At 37.3% G+C, this 19,847-nt stretch overlaps 1 protein-coding gene across 1 annotated transcript in view; it reads right to left on the reverse strand.

The window, feature by feature from the left end:
• LOC126240202 (collectin-10-like) overlaps positions 1 to 19,428 on the reverse strand; it is a 121,233-nt gene extending 101,805 nt beyond the window's left edge. Inside the window, exon 1 of the mRNA XM_049947908.1 lies at positions 19,341 to 19,428. Coding sequence (XP_049803865.1) covers positions 19,341 to 19,428 — 88 coding nt within the window. The remainder of the gene's footprint in view (positions 1 to 19,340) is intronic.
• Positions 19,429 to 19,847: the final 419 nt, after the last annotated feature.

The following is a 19,847-nucleotide window of genomic DNA, read 5'->3' on the forward strand; positions in this document are numbered from 1 at the left end:
ATCGGAGCATGGAATGTCAGATCCCTTAATCGGGCAGGTAGATTAGAAAATTTAAAAATGGAAATGGATAGATTAAAGTTAGATATAGTTGAAATGCGCGAAGTTCGGTGGCAGGAGGAACAACTCTACTGGTGAGGTGAATACAGGGATATGAACACAAAATCAAATAATGGTAATGTGGGAGTGGGTTTAATAATGAATAAAAAGACTAGGAGCTCGGGTAAGCTACTACGAACAGCATAGTGAACAGATAGTTGTAGCCAAGATAGAGACGAAGCCTACACCTACAACAATAGTACAAGTATATATGCCAACTAGCTCCGCAGATGACGAAAAGACTGAAGAAATGTATGATGAGATAAAAGAAATTATTCGGGTAGTGAAAGGAGACAAAAATTTAATAGGCATGGGGGACTGCAATTCGATAGTAGGAAAAGGAAGAGAAGGAAAAGTAGTAGGTGAATATGAAATGGGGGTAAGGAATGAAGGAGAAAGCCTCCTGGTCGAATTTTGCACAGAGCATAACTAATCATAGCTAACACTTGGTGTAAAAATCATGAAAGAAGACCGTATATGTGGAAGAGGCCTGGAGACATTGGAAGTTTTAAGATAGATTATATGATAGTAAGACAGAGATTTAGGAACCAGGTTTTAAACTGTAAGACATTTCCAGGAGGAGATGTCGACTCTGACCACAATTTATTGGTTATGAACTGTAGATTAAAACTGAAGAAACTGCAAAAAGATGGGAAATTAGGGAGATGGGACCTGGATAAACTAAAAGAACCAGAGATTGTAGAGAGTTTCAGAGAGACCATTAGCGAACGATAGACGAGAATGGTGTAAGTAGGCTGTTCAGGTTTTTATATTGGTAACGCCACGTAGCACTCTATATGAAAATCACTGGCTGTGCTGTGGGCAGTCTGTGGCTGGTTGGCATTGTTGTAATTTTCACCATTGTAGTGGGCAGTTGGCTGTTAACAGCGCATAGCGTTGGGCAGTTGGAGGTGAGCCGCCAGCAGTTGTGGATGTGGGGAAGTGAGACGGCGGATTTTTGAGAGCGGATGATCTGGACGTGTGTCCATCAGAAACAGTACATTTGTAAGAATCTATGTCATGAACTTATATATATATATATACTATGACTTTTGAACACTATTAAGGTAAATACATTGTTTGTTCTCTATCAAAATCTTTCATTTGCTAACTATGCCTATCAGTAGTTAGTGCCTTCAGTAGTTTGAATCTTTTGTTTAGCTGGCAGTAGTGGCGCTCGCCGTGTTGCAGTAATTCGAGTAACGAAGATTTCTGTGAGGTAAGTGATTTGTGAAAGGTATAGGTTAATGTTAGTCAGGGCCATTCTTTTGTAGGGAGTATTGAAAGTCAGATTGCGTTGCGCTAAAAATATCGTGTGTAAGTGATCAGAATAAGTAAAGAGAGTAATGTCTGAGTACATTCAATTTTGCTCAGCTGTTTGAAAATAAAATAATGTAAGAGGTTTATCAGCACAGTAATTCAATAATTTTTCTAGGGGGTCTTTTCATATGTCGATCCTTAGCCGAGGATACCTCACTGGAATCTTCTGATTTTTTTCTTGTAGTTTGTGTAATTAGTGTAGCTATTGTTTATTGCTAGCGCGTTATCATAGAGAGAATTTCCCTTGTAGTTGTAGTTTTTCATTGTTGTACAGTAAAACAGTTGTATCATGCATGTAGATTTGCACCAAGTATTTCGCAGCTGCGCTTGCAATTAACTAGATATTATTTTCAGTGTTATGTTAATGGGTTTTCTTATTTTGCTCTTCAAATTGTGCTTTTCTGTGTTATCATGTGAAATATTGTGACAATAATGGCGTGTGAAAAACGTAACACTAGGCTCCAAAGTAAACTGAGAAATAATAGTGACGACGAGCGTAGCTTATCAGCGCCACTGTGTAATGAATTAACAGACATTCAAAATGGTAATTTGGTAATTGTGCATAGGGAAATGGAGCGGGCGGCAAATAATGGCGTAGACAGTGAAACAATTAGTGAACAGGGAAGCATTATCGATCGATCAGTCGGCAACAGCTCGCCTCAGGAATCCGAAATGACAGGACACAATCTCGCAAATACTGTAGATTCAGATTTTGGGTCCTCACCATTTTCTCAAATAAGTCAAGACACATTTTCTGCTTGTCAAAATGTGAATGTTACCGGTGCAAATTCACTGTCGAAAAGCACTGAGGAACATGTTTCAGACACCAGTGCATTGTTATTACAATTAATACAAAAAATGGGACAAACACAGCAAAACTTCAAAAGTTAGACACAATGGAACAAAATCTTGGAAAGTTAGACACAATGGAACAAAATCTTCGAAAGTTAGACACAATGGAACAAAACCTTCAAAGGTTAGACACCACGCTTGAACAAACACGCGAAGATTTAACTACTGAGTTACATAAAATCGAATCGAAATGTCAAAAAGTCTGTAATGACGTAAAAAAACAAATTTGTGAGCATTTCCAACCTATTTTTTTGCGGCATGAAAATACATTACAGAATCACGAAGCAGCCATAAAAGAACTGCAAACTATTGTTCATGAAAATCATGAGACCTTGCAAGCTAAGATTGACTCAGTTGCATCTACCGATTTGGTTACGCAACTTGCAAAAACTCAGGAAAACTTAAAGGACACAGTAGATACGATTTCAATACAAATGGACACTCTGAAACTCGGTTCAGAAAAACACACTGAGGAAATAAGTTCACTATCGGAGAAAGTAGCCGAACTTTCGGATCAGTTCACTAACTTATCTACAAAGGTGGATGATGATCTGAATGACACAAGACATGTGGCCTTCACTGACACAGAAGAGTACGGACAAATTAGGAAATTCAAACAAAATCAGAATCAAATTAATACGCAACACCAAAGAGAAATCCGGGAAGTACAAGATCAGTTGACACAGGTAATACAAGAATTACATATTTCAGAGGACACTCGTGCTCCAATACGGGAAAAGGGACATAGAAATACGGAACAGCCACAAAATTATAACACAGGCCACTTCGGAAATTATGAAAGAAATTGGCAAGGTGCACCGAATTTTGAGATGGAATCGCCGAAACGACGTAACAATGACCGACATGCGACTCGCCGACATGATGATTTTGACTATAAGCTGTTTACTACTACACGTAAAATCAAAACATTTAAGAATTCCGGCAACGATATGCATCCACAAGCGTAGCTTCATCAATTCTCTCATTGTTTTCCTCCCAACTGGTCATTAGAGCACAGATTAGAATTTATGTGTGGCTACTTAGAGAGTGAACCAGCTGTGAGAATGCGATCGGTCATTCACAATTGCCACAGTGAAGGAGAATTTTACCATGCCTGCCTCTCAGCATATTGGTCTCAAGCCACACAAGACCGACTAAAACATAGCATCATAATGGTGAAACATTTCGAACAATCTGAATTTTCCAGTCTTGTGAAATATTTTGAAGAGATGTTGCACAAGAATCAGTGCCTGTCAAACCCTTACAGCCCCTCAGAACTCATCCGCATTTGCTTAATCAAATTTCCTGAACATTTACGACATATTATTTTGGCAGGACGTTGCAAAGACGACATTGAAGCTTTTCAGGGACTGTTACAAGAATTGGAAGTTGACACTGACAATCGCGGAACGCGAAAACAGGAGCACAACAATTACAGGTCACATCTGTCACAATTCCGCGATGACAGAAATAATAAATGGACATGACAAGGCTATTCTTACAACATAAATCTTGAACAAAACAGACACCACCCGTATGACAACCGTTAGCAGAGTAGTAATAATTACAGGGAAAGATCACCTCTCCGCGGTAATGACTATCACAGAGACAATCAGAGAAACAGGCAATATGGGAACCAAAATAAATATTATCAAGGGAGACAGAATAACTTCAGATGCAACGATTCACCGTGCAGTGATAATTCAGGGAGAAATCCTCCACCACTTAACCGACAAGAAAGAAACTACAGGAACTACCGACATGACAAAAGACGATATAATCATAACAACCGACCTGAATTTTATCAGAACGGGCGGGATTCAAACAGGGCTGGGCCCTCTCGACAAGGTGAATTTATGGAATTTAGGTCTCCTAATCCCAATAACGACGCGCGCCAACAAAGAGACAGACAATGACTCCCACCGCAGGCAGCCACGTGCGCCGGCTGGGCTTCAGAAAAATAACATAGACGCTAACCTTGATAAAAATTTTAGCATTCCTTACCGACGTATACAACATGATAATTACATTGAAGTTGAAACTCTGCGCACTAGAAAGGGTAAAGGACTGCACCACATTTCATATGGAAAACCGTTTATTGAGAGATAATCGGTTTTTTTAACTTAGTCTTTGCCATAAAATTTTTCACTTCACGCTACTAGTAGAATTTATCACACTGAGAATCTGTTAATATGCAACAATGTTTGAAGTTAAATATCCAGTCAAGAACCAAGAGAACTTATTTACACAGAAATTACGAATGCATTGTTATAGTGAACAGAGGACACGGTATTATTGTGTGTGTACATTCTTGCTTGTTAATTGCACGATTACGTAACGACTATAAGGCTTACATAGTTAGAACATATACTGCTAATGAGATTTTAATGAAACATTTTGGCTTACTTGAAAAGACTTTCTTTATTTGAAGTACTTTCTGTGAGATTAAAGATGACTTAGCATTTGGTTTCTTTGACAGCTACACGGTTATATCATGACGCTACCAATGTGTGACACAATTTACATTGTTGCTTTTGCGGTGTATCTGTTTTATGTCTGCACAGTTTTTATGTATTATTCTGGAAAGTAAAACATGTTTTAGCAGTAACTTTTGTGGTATAGCTACAATGAGGCAGCGTTTTCCGTAAATTTAGATAAGATTAGATTAGATTTACTTTCATTCCAATTGATCGGTAGTGAGGAGGCACTCCAGGATGTGGAACATGTCAGAAAAACAACAATACATGACAAATATTTACAACTAAAACAAATAAGCTAATGTACCATTCCACAGGTCCCAAGTGGAATGATCGTCATTTTTTAATGAACACTAAGAGTCATTTTACAAATACTAATGCACTGAATTTAAAATAAATAAGTTTTTTATTTATTTATAAGGTAATAAACATGTAATACAACTACTGTAATACTTGTTTACAATGAACACATTACTGCACTGAAATGGTGCAAAAGTTTGATTATACTTACACACACACACACGCACACACACAAATTTTCAATGAACACATTACTGCACTGAAATTGCGCAGAAGTTATGTTGTACTTATATACAAATCAGTTGGTTTTACTAAGAAATTCACCAATGGAGTAGAAGGAGTTGGTCACCAATAAATCCTTTAGGCTTCTCTTAAACTGAATTTCATTGGTTGTTAAGCTTTTTATGGCTGCTGGCAAGTTATTGAAATTGTGTGTTCCTGAATAATGCACACCTTTTTGTACAAGACTAAGTGACTTTAAATCCTTGTGAAGATTATTCTTATTTCTAGTATTGATTCCATGAATTGAGCTGTTGGTTTGAAAAAGTGATATATTTTTAATGAAAAATTTCATTAAGGAATAAATATATTGGGAAGCAGTAGTTAGTGTCCCTAGTTCCCCAAACAGGCTTCTGCAGGATGTTCTTGAGTTCACACCACATATAATTCTTACTGCACGTTTTTGTGCCCGGAAAACTTTAGCTTGGCTTGATGAATTACCCCAAAAAATAATCCCATATGACATTATGGAATGAAAGTAAGCATAGTATGCCAGCTTTTTCATTTTTATATCCCCTATGTCTGACAAAATTCGCATTGCAAACAGAGATTTGTTAATACGCTTCAGCAGTTCCGTGGTGTGCTCCTCCCAGTTGAATTTATTATCAAGCTGTATTCCCAAGAATTTAACACTGTCCACTTCTTCAGTCTTCTTGTCATCGTATGTTAGACATATACTCTTGGGACACCCCTTACAAGTTCTGAACTGCATGTAGTGTGTTTTTTCAAAATTTAGTGACAAAGAATTGCCTAGGAACCAGTGATTAATGTCCACAAATATTTTATTGGCTGATCTTTCTAAGACTTTACTTGATTTGCTATTTATTGCAATGTTTGTATGATCGGCAAACAAAACAAACTTGGCATCTGGTAATGTTACTGATGAAAGGTCATTGATATACAAAAGAAAGAGTAAGGGTCCCAAAATGGAACCTTGTGGGACCCCACATGTAATTAGTTCCCAGTTGGATGATGCCTGATAGCTTGATCCATGTCTCTTTCCTAATAACACCCTCTGTTTCCTGCCAGAGACATAAGATTTGAACCATTTTGCAGCATTTCCTGTTACACTATAATATTCTAGTTTACTTAAAAGGATATTGTGATTTACACAGTCAAATGCCTTTGACAGATTACAAAATATACCAGTTGCCTGCAATTTTTTGTCTAATGAATTAAGCACATTTTCACTGTAAGTGTAGATAGCCTTCTCAATATCAGAACCTTTTAGAAATCCAAACTGTGACTTTGACAGTATGTTATTTGAGATAAGATGGTTATAAAGACGACTGTTCATTACTTTTTCGAAAATTTTTGAGAATGCTGGCAACAGTGAAATTGGACGGAAATTTGATGCTATTTCTTTATCTCCCTTCTTAAACAGTGGTTTAACTTCGGCATATTTCAGCCATTCAGGAAATATTCTACTGATAAACGACTGGTTACACAGATATCTTAATATGTTACTTAGCTCAGAATCACATTCTTTAATTACCCACTAGATGTTTTTGATTTTAAAGATTTTATGATGGACATTATTTCTGTTGGGGTAGTGAGGGTCAAATTCATATTATGGAAGTTACTTGAAATGTCTGGTATAAGGTAATCCATAGCAGCATCTGCCGAACCTGACAACCCCATCTTTTCAGTAACAGTTAATAAATGTTTGCTAAAAAGTTCTGCAACACTATACACATCTGTCACCAATGTATCATTTACTCTTAATGCTATTTGTTCCTCTTCATGTCTGGTTCTACCGGTCTCCTCCTTCACTATATCCCATATTGTCTTTATTTTGTTATCTGATATGACTGTCTTTTCCTTGTAATATATTTGCTTTGACATCCGTATTACAGTCTTTAATATTTTGCAGTCTTTCTTATAATGTGCTATAGCATCAACATTGGAAATGTTTCGGATTGACAGATACAGTTATCTTTTTGTTTTACAAGATAACCCTATTCCTCGAGTAATCCATGGCTTCTTTGTAGACTTTGCTCTAGCCTTGGTAAGTGTTGGGGAAAAGCAGTGTTCGAATAAGGTAAGCACTTTATTAGCAAAAATGTTATATTTTTCATTCATGCCATGAGCACTGTAAACATCAGTCCAGTGAATGTCTCTGAGGAGTGTCCTAAAATAATCAATTTTTGGCTTACTGATTACCCTCTTCAGCTCAGATTTAACAGATTTTATATCCTGTTCAGTATTAACATTTAACAGAGGTCTGAGAGGCCACTGACTATTGGTTTTGTAATATTATTTTGTTCATTGGACTTTTCTATAATGATATTATCAATGGCTGTTTGTGAGCAAGTGGCTATCCTAGTGGGGAACTTTACTGTGGGAATTAAGTTGAATGATAGTGTTACTAACTCAAATAAGTTCTTATTGGGAGAGTCTTTAAGGAAATTACATTGAAATCACCAGCAACCACTATTTCTTTGTTTTTGGTTGTTAAATGGGCCAGTACAGCTTCAAGGTGGTTTACAAACAGATTAAAGTTACCTGCAGGTGCTCGATATACACTTAATATTATGAAGGATTTTTTGTGAAAATCTAATTCTGTTGCACATGCTTCCATATGTTGTTCTAGGCAAAATTTATGAATGTCTATGTTCTTAAATTTATGACAGTTCCTGATGAATGTGGCAACTCCTCCTTTCTCCATTTCTGCTCTACAAAAGTGAGATGCTGACCTAAACCCTGTAACACTTAAACGTTCTATACCAGTAGTCACATGATGTTCAGAGAGGCAGATTATGTCAGCTGGGTTTGAAGACTCTAATTCATCTATGCAGATAGTTAATTCATTAATTTTATTTCTCAGTCCTCGAATATTTTGATGCAATAAAGATAGCTGACATTTCACATTGACTGAGTAGCACAACAATACATTACAGTACAGTACTTTCTTCATCACGGCAATAAGCATAATAACTACGATATCTATATGCAAAGCATTTCACTTTTGTTTATGATTAGGTGAGTACATTGACTTCAGCAGAACGTTGCTTACAGAGGACGATAACTACGACACTTCCACATAATTATCTTACAGCAAGACGCACATTTAATGCTACAGGACACGCATTTGAGTGATTAATTTTGTACTTAAAACATTGATTTTTAAAGATTTTTTAATCACAAAGATACAAAGAAAGTTTTCGGTGATATATTTCAGTCGATTGCTGTAATCTGTAACACCTGAGGGTATAATTACATTAATCCTCAGGAGGTACACGCCTACATTGTGTACTATGTATCTGGCAAGCGCAAGGAGCCCTAGCTAATATGGTATTATCTGATCATTTAACAGAGAAACAAACATTTTTTTACTACGTCAGTGACAGATGTTTACGCAATTACACAGTTGGATAACTTCACACTTATGAAACTGTATTTCTTATGTACTTTGTGAACTCTTCACATTTTTTCAGAACTATTGTGATACTATGAGAGCTTTGAGTGATGTATTTAGTATGAGATCATGATTTTTAAAGTACATTTGAGGTAGATGACACTATTGAAATGAGCAGAGAATATTTTTTAGGGTTTGAAATTATTGAAGAAAGCTATGACGTTTTTTTAGATTTGGCTGAGTTTTTATGATGTTATTATTACGATGACAATGTGTATTATGCTGTTGAGGTATATTTATGATCAATAAGCTGATGCTATATGAGGAATTTGATTATGCTACGTATTTATTATGATGAAATATTGAAGAAGTGTCGACGAATATGTACACGTGTAATAAGGTAAGGAGTAATGAGTACTGGTTAGGGACTCTGGTTTGTGAAAAAGGATGTTGGAAACCAAGAATCGTACTTTAAGAGTTATGAAATGTGTGTAAATGCGTGTATATATCACAATGCCGGCGAAAATGTTTTGGACACTGTTATATTTATAGGATTTTGCTTCTACGCATTTGTAACGCAAATTCTCGACCTGTGAAATTTTTATATGAGACTGTCACTGTTGCGGAAACCGCTGTCGTAAATATTTCGTTAAGAAAGGTAAGTGACCTTGACATAATGCGTTTTGGGTGCCAGCTCAGAGACAGTCGTCTGAAAAAAGAAAGCCACTAGTTGGAGAAAAAAAAAGAGGCCATTATCCTCGCTATTGACATTTCTTTGTAGAAAGCATTGCAAATACGACACGCTCAAACTTGGAAACATATGGTTATACTGTGGAGCACGTACTTTGTGGTACTTACTGAAATGCTTATGAACTGATGGGAAATATTCTTACATCTGCACACCTGATTATGACAATTGTCTTTCTACAAGAGTTGAGAGAATGTATACTAACTTATGAAATGCCACATGACTGTTGAATGATATTTTTATGCTTTGCTTTAGATAGTTGCTTATTTCATTTGATATTTAGTTTCCAGCTGTGTTGCAGCATTGGTTTTATAAAATAAAATAAAATGCATTTGCTAATGTGGAAACTTTCTGTCAACAGATCTATTAAATAATAATTTTGTGATCCACATTCTTGGAAAAAGGAGCACTTGGAAAGGAAAGAACAATAAGAAGGGACTAATAAAAGTAACTGCATACATTATTATCTTTTCATGTACTTTATAATTTTTTGTAGAATAAGTTTTTGTGGTGCACCACTTTAATAACATAGACATTAATATGTGAATATACATTTCCCTTGTCTGCATTGTTGTCTTTAGTGTAATATTTTTTCTGCTTGAGCTTTGTCATGTTTAGGTATACGTTATAGCATTTGCTGCTTCTGTTTGTCAGGCATAGTGTTACTGAATTTGACTTTGTATCACTCTGTGAAGGCAGTTTCACTATGGATTTATTTTTCTTGTTTGCTGCACATTGCCTTATATTAGTTGTAATATTGCAGTTGCTTTGCTAATTTATATATACTGTTGCTTGTTTTGCCAATTTCCATTTTTTTGTCATTGCTGTTTCTGTTAATTTCTTATGTGCTGCCGCATTGCCTCGTCCCTTCATATATATATATATATATATATATATATATATATATATATATATATATATATATATATATATATATATATATATATCTGAGCTCAGTAGATTTAAGTTAGCTTAAGAAGGGGTAGACTATATAAGAAACTAACTATGATGAATTGGAAGAAATGCATTGAGAAGCTATAAGAAAATGGTTTGGCCCAAAAAGTAGTGTACAGTGGAGAAAAACTATTTTTGAAAGAGGATGTGAACAGAATACAGAAAGCATGCTTGGATAGGATTTTTTTGCGGAAACAAATGTTGAAATAAGAGGGAAGATCTACAGAATGAAGTTTTGGGTTGGACTGAAGTACCAAATGTCACACTGAAAACAAACCTTGTCCTGTACTTTTGTGTTATTACGCTATGTGAATTTTTGTTTTTCCTATCATTACATGTTTAGATAATAATATTTACATTGTAGAATTTTTCTGATAATATGTTATTTACTTTGTAAAGATATTTAGACATTTAGACATTTCATATCAGCGCACACTCCGCCGCAGAGTGAAAATCTCATTCTGGAAACATCCCCCAGGCTGTGGCTAAGCCATGTCTCCGCAATATCCTTTCTTTCAGGAGTGCTAGTTCTGCAAGGTTCGCAGGAGAGCTTCTGTAAAGTTTGGAAGGTAGGAGACGAGGTACTGGCAGAAGTAAAGCTGTGAGTACTGGTCGTGAGACGTGCTTCGGTAGCTCAGTTGGTAGAGCACTTGCCCGCGAAAGGCAAAGGTCCCGAGTTCGAGTCTCGGTCGGGCACACAGTTTTAATCTGCCAGGAAGTTTCATATCAGTGCACACTCCGCTGCAGAGTGAAATTCTCATTCTGGATTATTTATTCTGTTTTATTTTAATGCTCATGTGTGAAGTTGATGATTCAAAAGTTATTCTGATCTTTTATGTATTTACTTATGTCATAATTCCTGTAAAACTGATGTATATGTTAGTTCGATTCTTTTGTAAAGCCCGTTTTACTACAAATGTTATCTGTATTGTTATGTTCTTTAATTATGTATTTTGTACCTTTGTTATTGTATTCTCATGTTATAAAATTGTAATTGACACCAGTTTATCAAATTAAGTAACTTGTAAGTTACATTTCACTGCACACGTTTCTGTTGGTCACAGTATACGCACAATATATGAAAAAAAGAGGACTGTTAGTGCTCCTACGTGTGTTGATAATTCAGCAAGGGACTGGTTAACAGCATTGCTGGTTCTAAGGACAATTCGAAAAACTTTGTGAGTGCACAAGTGGTGGTTTATGGACTTGCTATATTCTCTGCAAGACTCTTCGATGGTGATTGTGCACCTGCACAGTCGCAACAGATGGCTGCTGGCCGTCTCTACAAGGACTACAGTGGGTCTGCGTCTTTGATGGCCCACCAATACCATTATTTCTACAAGGACTGCAGTGGGTCTGCATCTCTGGTGGCCCACCAATACCGTAATCTCTACCGGGACTACAGTGGGTCTGCTCTGTGATGACCTACCTACCAATTTATTTATTTATTTATTTATTTATTTGATTAGCCATCCGTAGACATTTTGCAATGTATGGATGTTGTCAGTTTGGATACAGTGATTTTTGCAGATACATTGGCACTTTTATATGCATTTACAGAGTATACAAATACAATGACATTTATCACTTAAATTACATTCAAACAATTAAATATTCACTTATTGTTTAGAAACAGTGTTCCTGAAAATATAGTTTAAGGGTTTTCTGTAACAGTACATGTTGTTAATTTCTTTGATGTCCTGTGCAGCTTGTTATACATTTACAGAATATACAATACAATGTCATTATGTCACTTAAATTACATTCAAACATTTAAATATTCACTTACTGTGTAAAAACAGTGTTCCTGAAAATACAGTTTAAGAGTTTTTCTGAAACAGTACATGCTGTTAATTTCTTTGATTTCCTGTGGCAGCTTGTTATACAATTTTACACCCTGATACAAGAAACTTTTTTGGGTCTTATGCTTGTTTCTCCTATCTAGATGAAGGCAGTGGCTTGTTCTTGTGCTATAGCTGTGTAAAATGCTGTTTGTACTATAATTCACTATATTTTTCTTTATATATACTATAGTGTGGAACATAAATAAACAGGGAACAGTTAGAATACCAAGTATTTTGAATAGTTCTCTGCAGTGAGCCCACTTACTGCTTTTAGTTATAATTCTCACTGCTCTCTTCTGCACTTTAAAAACTGTTTGTAAGTTGAGTACATTATTTCCCCAGAAAATTATCCCATAGCTTATGACTGAATGTACATAGCTAAAATATACAGTTCTTAGACATTCATCGCTGCATACTGAGGAGAGAACTCTAAGTGCATAACATGTTGTAGATATCTTTTTTGTGAGTTTTTTAACATGTTCACTCCACCTAAGCTGGCTGTCAATATGCAACCCTAGGAATTTTGTGGTGGGCACTTCGTCTACAGAGGTGTTATGTAGCTTTAACTTTAGGGGACTGTTTTTTCTGTTTATTCTAAAGCGTATGCTATTTGTTTTCTTAATATTTAAGGTCACTTTATTCTCTGTAGACCATTTGTAGACATCTTTCAGTGATTCATTACAATTTTCCAACATTTGTGCTGATGTCTCACTGGTGATTATAATATTGCTGTCATCGGCAAACAATATCTTCTCTCCATGTCGGATATATTGTGGAAAGTTATTTATATAAATCAAGAACAACATCGGACCCAGCACACTTCCCTGAGGGACCCCAATATTAATATGTTGTGGATCTGACAGGTGTTTTTCTATGAACTTTGATCTACTGGAGACATGCGAGATCTCTACCCACTGTACTCTATTTTTTAGGTATGAATGGAACCATTTGTTGATTACCCCTCTTACTCCTAGTGCTTCTAACTTAAGTAATAGATTCTGGTGGTCAACTGTATCAAAGGCCTTTGACAGGTCAAGGAATATGCCAGATACATAGTTGCCTTCATCCAGTGCTTCTAAAACCACTTTAGTGAAATGTGCTATTGCCATTTCTGTATCTCTGCCTGGTCTGAAACCAAATTGGTCATTTGAAAGAAGGTTGTATTTGTTTAGATAGCTCATAAGTCTGTTCTTCATTATGGACTCTATTATTTTGGAAAATGATGACAGTAGGGCAATTGGCCTGTAGTTCTCAATGTTTTCTACATCATCTTTTTTGTGTAGAGGTAAAATTTTTGCATGTTTCAGATAATCAGGGAAACAACCGGCTTTGAAAGATTCATTTATGATATTGGTTAGGGGGGCTTTGATACTATTTATGCATTTTTTCAGCACAGGCATTGGAATTTCATCTAAACCTGCTGAATTTTTGCTCTTTAATTTCCTTACCACATTACATACTTCTTCCTCAGTAGTGGGTAGCAATACCATTGAATTTGATGTATATTCCCGTGTTCGTGGATTATGAGATTTTGAAAAATTTTCCTGTAACTTTGTAGCTATACTACTAAAGTAAGAATTAACAAAGTTTGCTAGTTCTTTTGGGGTACTTGTTAGGTTTTCTTTGTTCCTGATTTGGGTGTTTATTTGCCTTTGTGTTGCTGTTCCTGTCTCTTGTTTCACTATAGTCCATGTAGCTTTACTTTTATTTTTAGCTAGATTTATTAGTCTATCATTGGCCTTTTTTTTTTTTTTGCAACATTGAGCACCTTCCTATAGATTTTTTTGTAGTTTCTGTAGTAATGAAGAAAATCTGGATCACTGTTGTTGTTTTTTATAGAGTTTAGGTATTTAAAAGTTTGGGCAGATTTTCTAATTCCTGTGGTAATCCACTTATTTTTGGTGGATGTTCCAGTAGAACTTAGTGCTTTGGGGAAGGCTTCTTCGAATATTATCTTAAACTCCGACATGAATTTGGAGAATTTCTGATGCACATTATTTTCTGAATATACTTCTTCCCATCTTTCATGTCTTAATTGTAAGCAAAATTTTTGTATTGCTGCGTCTGAGTAGACTCTTTTAAACATGTGGAGGTTTACTGGTTTTTCTACAGAAGCTTTTACTTTTATGATTTGGCATAAATGATCTGACAGTCCAAGATTTTTGACAGTTATGACACAGTTTTCCCCACCTATATCTGTAGCTACATGGTCAATGGTAGATGTTGAGTGTTTGGTTATTCTTGTTGCACAATTAACTAAAGAGGACATGCCAAAACTATTCAGAATATTCAGAAAAGTGTTACTGGTTTCATCTGCCTTAGCTGTGTTAATGTTTAAGTCACCACACAAGAGTATATTACTTTTCAGGGATGACACTTGTTCTAGGCTTTGCATAAGTTTTGAAAAGAATGTTTCTAAATCACCACTGGGAGAACGGTATACACATAGTACAATTAGTTTTTTGGGCATATCTACAGTTGGTATCTCTACTGCTGACACTTCAAAATGCTTGTCTACACTTAGTAGGATAATATCATTCCTGACTTTAAATGAAATATCACTCTTAACAAAAATACATGATCCTCCACCTTTCATTCTTCAAAACTTCGACTGACTCTGCTGTGGGTTTGCTCTGTTGTGGCCCATTACCTGTGTGCATGTCAAGAGTCAGCACTGTCTTTCCGTTGGAAGGACAACACTACTTCTTCAAGACTGCATGGAAATCCACTACTTCCGTGTGCATTTTCTTTTACTGCCCAGACTTTGAGAAAAACACTGCAATTTTAATGTGATGACCGATCAGGACTGTCCTTATCGACTGGCTGTGCTGTGGGCAGTCTGTGGCTGGTTGACATTGTTGTAATTTTCGCCATTGTAGTGGGCAGTTGGCTGGTAACAGCGCGTAGCGTTGCGCAGTTGGAGGTGAGCTGCCAGCAGTGGTGGATGTGGTGAGAGAGATGGCGGAATTTTGAGAGCGGATGATCTGGACGTGTGTCCAACAGAGACAGTAGGTTTGTAAGACTGGATGTCATGAGCTGATACATATATTATGACTTTTGAACACTATTAAGGTAAATACATTGTTTGTTCTCTATCAAAATCATTCATTTGCTAACTATGCCTATCAGTAGTTAGTGCCTTCAGTAGTTTGAATCTTTTATTTAGCTGGCAGTAGTTAGAGTAACGAAGATTTTTGTGAGGTAAGTGATTTGTGAAAGGTATAGGTTAATGTCAGTCAGGGCCGTTCTTTTGTAGGGTTATTGAAAGTCAGATTCCGTTGTGTTACAAATATTGTGTTAGTTTGGGGACGTTTCAACGGAGGAAAGAAATACAGTAGAAGAAGAATGGGTAGCTTTGAGAGCTGAAACAGTGAAGGCAGCAGAGGATCAAGTAGGTAAAAATATGATGGCTAGTAGAAATCCTTGGGTAACAGAAGAGACACTGAATTTAAATGATGAAAGAAGAAAATATAAAAATGCAGTAAATGAAGTAGGCAAAAAGGAATACAAACGTCTCAAAAATGAGATCGACAGGAAGTACAAATGGCTAAGCAGGGATGGCTAGAGGATAAATGTAAGAATCTACAGGCATATATCACTATGGGTAAGATAGAAACTGCCAACAGGAAAATTAAAGAGACCTTTTGAGAAAAGAGATCCACTTGTATCAATATCAAGGGCTCAGATGGAAAACAAGTGCTAAGCAAAGAAGAGAAAGCAGAAAGGTGGAAGGAGTATATAGCTGCTCTATACAAGGGCGATGTACTTGAGGTCAATGTTATAGAGATTGAAGAGGATGTAGATGAAGATGAAATGGAAGATATAGTACTGCGTGAAGAGTTTGACAGAGCACTGAAAGACCTAAGTTGAAACAAGGCCCCGGGAGTAGACAACATTTCATTAGAACTACTGATAGCCTTGGGAGAACCAGTCCCGACAAAACTCTGCCATCTGGTGAGCAAGATATATTATACAGGCGAAATACCCTCAGATTTCAAGAAGAATATGATAATTCCAGTCCCAAAGAAAGCAGGTGTTGACATATGTGAAAATTACCAAACTATCAGTTTAATAAGACACGGCTGCAAAATACTAATACGAATCCTTGGGAAAGATCAGTTTGGATTCCGTAGAAATGTTGGAACACATGAGGCAATACTGACCCTACGACTTATCTTAGAAGATAGATTAAGTAAAGGCAAACCTATGTATCTGGCATTTGTAGACTTACAGAAAGCTTCTGACAACGTTGACCGGAATACTCTCTATCAAATTCTGAAGGTGGCAGCAGTCAAATACAGGGAGTGAAAGGCTATTTACGATTTGTACCGAAGCCACATGGCAGTTACGAGTAGAGGGGCATGAAAGGGAAGCAGTGGTTGGGAAGGGAGTGAGACAGGGTTTTAGCCTATCCCCGATATTATTCAATCTGTATATTGGGCAAGCACTAAAGGAAACATAAGAAAATTTCGGGTAGGTACTAAAATTCATGGAGCAGAAATAAAAACGTTGAGGTTTGCCGATGACATTATAATTCTGTCAGAGACAGCAAAGGACCTGGAAGAGCAGTTGAACAGAATGAACAGTCTTGAAAGGAGGATGTAAGATGAACATCAACGAAAGCAAAACGAGGGTAATGGAATGTAGTCGAATTAAATCAGGTAATGCTGAGAGAATTAAGTCAGGAAATGAGACACTTAAAGTAGATGAGTTTTGCTGTGTGCGCACCAAAATAACTGATGATGGGTCGAAGTAGACAGAATATAAAATGTAGACTGGCTATGACAAGGAGAGCGTTTCTCAAGGAAAGAAGTTTGTTAACATCGAGTTTAGATTTAACTGTCTGGAAGTCCAAAGATTATAAACAGTCTTGATCGCAACTTTTTATTTTTATTGGAGTGACCGTTTCCGATTCTATTTAAGAACCGTCTTCAGACTCTGAAAAAACATATTACCAGATAGAGGGACCGTTATAATAGTAAATATATATAGCAAAATGTAGAACTAATAAATAAATATACCCAGAACGGTGTGTGGACTCTGTGGAGCAAGTTGCGCCGGCCCTCGACGCTTCAATAACTGCTAAACGGACAAGGAGTGAACGGTTATTAAATAGGCTTGGTCACGCCCATCGGCCTGAGTGTGACATCATTGCCAGCCAATGAGAAAGACGTCTATTATTAGGTAAACACAATCTTTGACAGCTCTGCAGACTGCCGCATCGGAATAGGACGACGTTTCCACGGCAACACTCCATGTACCTCCGCTAGCAGGGTCTCACTATCGATATAACAACCTTTGGTGCATCTTTTACAGAACTGACATTTGAGGGCATCATACTTTTAGCTGATCTTAAACCAAATAACCTTTATAGTTTATACTTTATGACGAATAATCATTAATAATGAAGTTACGATGTAATTTAACTATAAGGCACTTTTTAATCTACTTCTTGTGTTTACTTAATCATAGACGTCTTTCTGATTGGCTAGCAATGGTGTCACACTCAGGACGGTGGCCGTGACCAAGCCTATTTAATAACCGTTCCCTCCTTGTCCAATTAGCAGTTATTCCAGCTTCGATGGTTGGCGCACGTTGCTCCACGGAGTCCAACCACCGTTCTGGGTATGTTTATTTATTAGTTCTACATTTTGCTACATATACTTACTATTATAACGGTCCCTCTATCTGGTAATATGTTTTTTCAGAGTCTGAAGATGGTTCTTAAATAGAATCGAAACCGGCCACTCCAATAAAAACAAAAAGTTGCAATCAAGACTGTTTTTTAATCTTTAAATTTTAATTTTAAACATCGCTGATAATGTTTTCAATAATTTTATGTCTGGAAGTCACTGATGAATTCTCGGCCTATCAGCCAAGTGGAGGTGTCGTCTTGTCGCAACGTTTCAATTAAAAGTTGCGAGAAGACGACGCTACCACTCGGCTCATAACCCAAGAAGGATTCATCAGTTGAATATGGCGCTGAGAAAGACTGCATTCGCATATGTCAGGAAGTCTTTTCTGTAAGTATTTGTATGGAGTATAGCCTTGTATGGAAGTGAAACATGGATGATAAATAGTTTAGACAGGAAGAGAATAGAAGCTTTCGGTATGTGGTGCTACAGAAGAATGCTGAAGATTAGATGAGTAGATCACGTAACTAACGAGGAGATACTGAATAGAATTGGGGAGAAGAGGAATTTGTGGCACAACTTCACGAGAAGAAAGGATCACCAATTTAGTATTGGAGGGCAATAAAGAGGGTAAAAATGCAATGGCGCGGGCTCACAGAGCAATACATCATGCACTATGTGATTAATTGCTTCTTGTGGAGTTCTCGACAAACACTCAAGAATAATAGATTTTGCGTGTACATAGCGGTCCCTTGTTGGTGTTGCAAGGATGAAATCAGATGTCAAATCCGTGTGCTTGTGCAGAGCTGCACTCAAAGATATGAACTGCGCTTCATCGGATAAGACTCCGTGGACATTGAGGATGCTGTCCACATGAGCAAACCACGTTTTCGGGCTCTCCTTGTTAAGGGAGGGCCGGCCGGTGTGGCCGAGCGGCTCTAGGCGCTTCAGTCTGGAACCGCGCGACCGCTACGGTCGCAGGTTCGAATCCTGCCTCAGGCATGGATGTGTGTGATGTCTTTAGGTTAGTTACGTTTAAGTAGTTCTAATTTCTAGGGGACTGATGACCTCAGATCTTAAGTCCCATGGTGCTCAGAGCCATTTGAAGCATTTTTTTGTTAAGTGGAGGCAGTTGTGGTAGACATCCTGAAAGAATAGGCAGGAGTGGAGTGGTGAACACAGACGATGTTGTGGCTGCCTGCAGACTATCTGTACGCTCGACTTTACACTCTTCTTAATGTTCATACGTATAGTCCGACGTAGCAGCTGTGGTTGCAGGGCTGACTGGTCCAGTAGAAATGGCCGTGGCCACCAAGAGACTTGTTTTTCATGACACTGTGCACTGTGGAGGTTTGTTTACTAATTGTGGTGCACAGGGAACACTCGATCTAGGAGCACTGGACGGGACAGTGGCAAAAAAAGTCACATTGTTCATTAATAAAAGGTCACTATTCGAGCACCACTGCTGTCGCACTATACCGAACACTTGTGGTTTATCATAGAATTTGGCAAGGTTATATGAATCTGCTGGCAATACGGCACAATGGTGCAGAGCTGACAGCATCATTTGTAGCTTAGAATTAGAGAGGATAACAAAAGGATTTTGTGACACAGCAGCATTATTGTGTGCACAGAAACCTATCAGTGGAGCGGCGTAATGAGTAAATTGTTCTGCAAAATGTTCACAGGGCATAAGAGAATGTGCAACGACGTCCATTGTCTGTGCACTTTATTGAGTGCCGATGAAAACTGGTTGCAGTTTTCTGCAATGGTGAAAAACTGAAGCAGAAGACATACATTTAGGAATAGACCCAGAGGACGAAGTCGGTTTCTGTGTCGTAACAGTAGTTCCTATTGTAGGGCGCATTGTCCTGTGGTTTGTCAATGACAAAAATGTCCAAATTGCTGGATTCACAGAAAATGTGGAACACAGACTCACCAGTGTGGCGAGTAATGATATTATGGAGAAATATTGACATTTAACAC

The sequence above is a fragment of the Schistocerca nitens genome, chromosome 1 (assembly GCF_023898315.1).
Source record: "Schistocerca nitens isolate TAMUIC-IGC-003100 chromosome 1, iqSchNite1.1, whole genome shotgun sequence".
Classification (NCBI taxonomy): domain Eukaryota; kingdom Metazoa; phylum Arthropoda; class Insecta; order Orthoptera; family Acrididae; genus Schistocerca; species Schistocerca nitens.